General features: G+C 32.2%; 1 protein-coding gene across 1 annotated transcript; it reads right to left on the minus strand.

The window, feature by feature from the left end:
• Nucleotides 1–1,557: 1,557 nt before the first annotated feature.
• Nucleotides 1,558–5,793, minus strand: LOC134278783 (uncharacterized). The gene is made up of 4 exons (XM_062761067.1): nucleotides 5,630–5,793; nucleotides 4,385–4,572; nucleotides 2,382–2,486; nucleotides 1,558–2,283 (listed from the first exon to the last, which is right to left on the minus strand). The coding sequence occupies exons 1-4, from the start codon at nucleotides 5,791–5,793 to the stop codon at nucleotides 1,721–1,723; spliced, it is 1,020 nt and encodes a 339-aa protein (XP_062617051.1). The 3' UTR covers nucleotides 1,558–1,720.
• Nucleotides 5,794–6,515: the final 722 nt, after the last annotated feature.

The raw sequence follows: 6,515 nt of genomic DNA on the forward strand, positions 1-6,515 counted from the left end.
AAAAAAGTTTTGACTCAATACATGTATTTTTCTTAGATTACTAGCAGTTATTTTAAGTATTAACAGTGTTCTAAAATGATATCGACTTTCATTCAATGAATTGTCTTGGTTGTTTTCAATAGAAGGAAATGAACTTTTATGAATTAATAAACTGTTTTATGGCTTCTCAATTAATTTCTTTACTTCTTGAATAGAAAAATAATGACACTATTTTGTATTTTTGCTCTTTTCCGTTCGTTTTGAATGATACTTTTATTAATATTTCAAGACATAAAAAACGAGTTTTTGCCTTTCTATCTCGGCAATGATTCGATTTTTTTTTTATTGATAGAGCTTTCATCATATTTATTGCTAATTTTGGTGATATTTATGAGCATCATTTATACTGCTCTTAAGTTGTATTTGTTCTATAACTATATGTAGTTAAATGTTTTATGTAACACAAGCATTCCTAATTTTCCCTTTGATTGTCAGATAAACAGTGCAGTAATTTTCTGTTTATTAGAGGATATGACCTACTTAATTTGACGTTCAATAAACAACCAACACCCAGTCGTATAGTAATCTGAATATCCTCTTCAATACTTAAAAGTCGTTGTATTTCATAATAATACAAGATGAAAGAATTTTCAACTCTTTTTTTTTAGCTAAAAGAACATGTGATTTGTGCCTTTCTTGAGATATATTTATTTACCAAGGGAGTGTTTTTAGTAAAAAAAAAAAAAAAAAGATTTCGGAAACTGAACCCTAACGTAAAGTAAATGAGATGTTTGTTTTAATTAGCTCATTGTTTATCCAAAGAGAGGTATAATTGACTCTCGGTGCAAAGAATAATATTTCTGTCCTGTGATGAGAAAATGTAAAAAGAAGTGCAGTACTTGCAAATGTCAGTCAATTTCTCTAATTTGAAAATAATAAAAACACGATATTTTTTAATTCTTTAATTTCACTTGGAAGTCGCAACGAGAGGTTCAACATAATAGGGAATTGATGTTTAATCTTCCATGGCATCCGATTCCACATCTTAATGTTCTTTAAAGATTATTATATGTGTACTCTGCTCCTAGTTTGTATAATTTCAATGGACTCTTGGGGTACAGATTTGTCTTTTTAAGCTTGCCTGATTACTGTTCGATATCTTCATTCATCATCCGATTCTTTGTCAAGAATTGAAATGACAGATGAAATGGAACTTATAATTAATAATGCAAAAAGAACGTTAATTACGTGCATAACATCAAGATATGATGCATCAGTAATTTGGTTTATGATTTAAATTTTATGCATTGTTGGATTTATTTTATTCATTTATCATGTCTTTATTTATATATCTGCACGCATACTATAATTTAAGATAATCACTTGGCCAATCCATATTTATAACTCAATTTCATCATTTAAAATAAGACCCTCTTTCTCGGAAAAAAAAAGAATTGTCACACAGTGACTGATATTTGTAGAGAGGTTACTGGTGGTTGCGTTGTACATGATGATATTATGTTTAATTTGTTACCTAAACTTCAAACTAGTTGTGGCTAATCAAAGTTAAAGCAAAGAGAAAAAGAATTCCCATATATTTAGTAAACACTGACTAGTTTACAAATTTTTATCATGTTCTATTATGAGGGCGCGAAAAACATAAAAAATGGGGAAAAAAAAGTTCAGTGGTCGCTTTGTTTTCACTCGGATGCATTCATCTTGCATTATATTTGTGTTTCTTCTATTTCTGGAAGGCAATGCACTCCTGAATCGTATTCACGTCCTTTCCGCCAAATGGAATCAGTTTGAATCCATGTTCCTCCACCTTTTCCTTCCTTCGTTCGTAGCCCCACCCCACACCCAGACCTCCTCCTGAAGGACCGGAGGAACTCATAGGTAGGCAGGAAAATAGGCTCAGGGGCAGAAAGAACTGGGCTGCCTTGTTGTCAACTAGCTTCTTGTGGTATGAAGATACGGGGGGATCGTATGCCGCGCCGTGCCCATCTGGTTTAAGGACTCTCTTTGTTTCCTCTAAGATGTCGTCTACTTCGTATGAGTCGCGAAGAAGATCAACTAAAATGACAAAATCAAACTTTGCCGACCAATCCTTTGGAAGATGTCCTCCTTTCATACACAGAAACTGGAGGTTTTTCTGGTCGCTTTTTTCCAGTTCTTTGTTGGCGTGATCTATGGAGACTTGATCCATATCAATTCCAATGATAGTACTGTCAGGGTACAATCTCGCTATCTCTCTAGTTAGCCTTCCATAACCACATCCAAGATCCAGCAGCGTAAATTGAGTGCCTGATGTATCAAAAAAGCCAAATAATTACACTAAATCCTTTCTTTATTTCTTGATTTATGCATTTTGTAATTAATTATTTTATTTTGTTAATAATTACCTGATTTAAAATCAAGTATAGGGATCAGTTGGTCGTGAATCCACGTAACTTCTGGATTGTGATATGTACCCCACCATTTGAGAAAAGGGTCATAGTAGCCATAACCTTCAATGAATAAAAGAATGTTTATTAATGTATATCAATACATTCTAATGTAGAATTAAATTAATGGGGGGAGGTTTTTGTGTGAAAACTACAATAGCGAATCTCTTCATTTTTATACCATATATGACTTACATTAAGGATTTCCATCCCTAATGGGACCAAATTCCCTACCCTTAAATATACGTCAAGTACAAAATACTCTGATATCTTTTAAAGCATTTAATAGTGGAAAAGGATTGCCCGCGAGAAATTTTCAAATTTTTTGTTAATGAAGCAGTAGTCAATTAACAAAGATTGCATTGAAGTCTTTGGGGAAAAGCTTTTTTTTTTCAAAATAAAAATTCAAATAATTTGAATATCAATAAATCCTGCTGTGGAAAGATGCATTGAAACATTAAAAATAGAATAACAATTGAAAACAAATTTATTACTGTCTAAATTTTTTTAATTGATTTTTTTTATTAATTAAAAAGGGGAGATCTCTCTCATGAATTAGGACACATCCCACTCTACATACTAATAGCAATAAATGGGAAGTATGTCTAAATAAACTGAGTGTTTAATGCTTACATATCTGTTATGTTTTCAATTTCATTCAATTTGTTCCTGTTAGGGGTTGTATACCTTAACTTTAGTGTACATGCAAAGTTTGGAGGAAATCTACCGTCCAGGTATTTTTGTGGGACCGTCTCAAAATACAGGTACATTTACTCTAGGATTATATAGGAAAATGCCCATTTATAGCACTTTAAAGCAAATCATACAAATACCACATTAGACTTTTTGTTCAAACTATAATAATTTAATTTTAGTTGATTTGATTGGTTAAACGGGTTTATCCATTTTGTATAACATAACTTGCCTACGTCACAATGAGTTATCAAAAACGTATTACTCCGCTTGATGTTAATTTTAAAATAACGCTTAATTTTAAGAGTTTTTCGGGAGGAATATTGTCTTATTGTCTACCCTGAAATTAAATTAAAATTAAATTATAAGGAATGAAGCTTATTTCAACTTATGTTATCCGATATAACAAAACTTGGGGCAGTTTACGCTTTCTTATAAACCGCTTCGCGGTTTATAAAGCGTCAAGTTATGGATAACATTGAAATAAGCTTCATTCCTTAAATATTTGATGAGTAATACTATATTATACAAAATATGTAAGAAACACAAAATTGACCGTCTTGTTACCAGAGGGGGCGTCTCAAAGTACCAAAACTGAACGAATTTTCCTGTTTTATTAGAATACTACAAAATATGACGGGCACAAGGGATTTAAATGAAACCGTTAAAAAAATGATGGAGACATTATCAACTGTCTATATTTTAAATTTGAAGAGCGTATATTCATTATTTTTTGTTAAATAACATTTTTATTACCCCTTTCTTTAAGAGATTCAGTATATCATAACGTCAAAAACACACTGTTACGACGTCAACCTACGTATGACTTGGAAAATCGGTTCAAAAATCAGTTATATAAAATTGTAATTACATTTTTATACCTACGTTTTCTTAATCTTGTTAATTCTTAATATATAAGCGAAAAAAAGTTGCTTTATAACAGTAAATACGCTTCATTTTACTATGATGCGCAAAATATTACGCAATGGAAACCACAGTCAGCCCCCTTAATTGAATTAGATCTCTTAAGAGATAGCGGAGTCAATGGCTACAGAATCATAATACATTTACATTTTTATAAACGGATGAGAAGCTTGGCCTTTCGTTTACTTATAACAGTTCATAGTAACTTTTAAGTGCACAATCGAAGCTAAACTATTTTTTTTTCAAATAGTTTAGCCAACAAAAACAAGTTTAAAAATCATTCAAAATAACATGAATGCCATCGTTTATGAGCGATTAGACACCTATCATAAAGAGAATCATACCGCGAGGTCCGTCCTCAGGTAAAACTTTCTCTAGACGAGGGAACATATCACTCAGAACCGGAAGTGCTGCAGCGATGTTACAACATTCCTTTACCATAGAATTCTCATACGGAAGTGAATATTTGCCATCCTCGTAAATCTTGACGATTCCTGTTGAAACAAGACAACCTAACCATTCCTGTATATACCTATAAAAGCGAAACATTTTGCACTAAATCAAATATTCTTCCTTTGCAAAAGTTTTCCTTCATTGTGTATTCACATGAGTTATTCAAAACAAATACATGGAGATAACGAACGTATTGAAGATCAAAAACCCATAAAACATTGCAAAATAAGGGCAGAGCAAACACGGACCTCCAAAATACATAACGTCATTCAGTAAGCATGTCGTCATTGATAGCAATTAATCTGTTTTAGTATATCATGTGGCGCGATGTGGCGTATCTGAGAAAATATAGCATAAGAAGTATTTTTTCAAGGCTATCTACTTGTTCACTTGCATTTCATTGACGTTTAAAGTTTTCATAAATATATATTGTGAAATTTATATCGGTATTACATGTATCTATGCCGTATTTAGCATACATTACGTCCATTGTATATTGTTAAATATTCACAACTCCACCGATAAACTTTTTTTGCCAACAATACTTTTACTATTGAATATGTTTATTGAAAGGCTGGTCCCCCCAACTTTAAACTAAAGTAAAGTAATATGAAGGAAATCTGATATTGTAAGCTTAAAAAATGGATATTGAAAGGAATTGATAGTGAAAAAAGAACCCCCCCCCCCCCCCCCCAACGAAATAGGATTTTCGACTTTGGGCAATTTCCCTTTTCTTTCTTTCTTTCTTTTTTTTTGCTTGTCAACTTTTTCAGGTAAGAAAAAAAATTTCTGATGTTGCCCCCCCCCACTTTCAAAATCGATGCTACGTGTCTGATGACGAATCGAACACTCTACCACTAGGCTACCGTGAAAGGTTTTTTTTGATCGATCACTAACCGTTATTTTAACCTTTTTATCAAATATTTGAAAAAGAGAAGGTATGAATAGAAACAACTGTCAAGTTAATAAAAGTTTATCTAAGAATATTAAGCATAAATAATAAAACTCAAGATTAAAGCATTTCTGTTTCTTAATCTGCACTGGTCTTGTTAAAAAAATAAAAAAAGTCCATGTTTTTAAATTTGCAATGAACATGGAATGTTTTTTTTCGTAACAAATACAATAATAAGACCTACCTTAACTTTTTACCTGTCTTCTGACTAAGTTCTTCTGCAGTGCAGGGATGTTTTTTAATAAATTCATCAATAATTCCAGTTTTGTTTCCAAAAGCCAACACGAGCGTGCTCAAGCCGTCTCTCACAACTTTCTCTAAATCTCGGGCTGTTGAATCACTAGCCATTGTAAGTGAAAATAAATGTCGAAGGTGAGAGTGCACTTGCTGAAATACGGAATCCAGTTCATGTTATTTTTCTTTGCAATGTACCTACTATTTTAAAGGTTAAGGAAAATTGCACTAAAAAGATAATATTAGTTAATCAAGGAGAGCAGTGTATATTTATTTATTATTCCATGTTTAACCCTTTATCCCGTTGATATAATAGCTCATATGCTTTCGTTTTCTTATCCCACAGTTGTGACGTCACAATGGGTAATGCGCTAGAGTGATGAAGTTAAATAAAGTAGAGTCCTATATAAAACAGTGTTAAACATTGATTGTGGTGTATAAAACATGGGATAAAAAGAATCTCACATGATTTGTAGTTGGATATAATTTTTATCATACGAGTTGTGTGTTTTATATCCCCTCGCCAAGGCTCGGGGGATATAAAACACACAACTCGTATGATAAAAATTATATCCAACTACAAATCATGTGAGATCCTACATATATTCAAACATATTTTATTTTGTTTATTTCAAGCAATTCCATTTGTGTTTGTTACAAGAAGGATATGGAGATAACGAACAGTATTCAGTCTCAAAGTCCATAAAACAATACCAAATAAGAGCAGAGCAAACACGGACCCCCGAAACACCAGAGGTGGGATCAGGTGCCATGGAGGAGTGAGCATTACAACAAAGACTTTTGATTAAATGCATTTATATTAATTCTGAATTTTT

This window comes from Saccostrea cucullata, unplaced genomic scaffold, assembly GCF_032062105.1.
Source record: "Saccostrea cucullata isolate Sc308-1 unplaced genomic scaffold, CSIRO_AGI_Scuc_v1 ctg13683, whole genome shotgun sequence".
Classification (NCBI taxonomy): domain Eukaryota; kingdom Metazoa; phylum Mollusca; class Bivalvia; order Ostreida; family Ostreidae; genus Saccostrea; species Saccostrea cuccullata.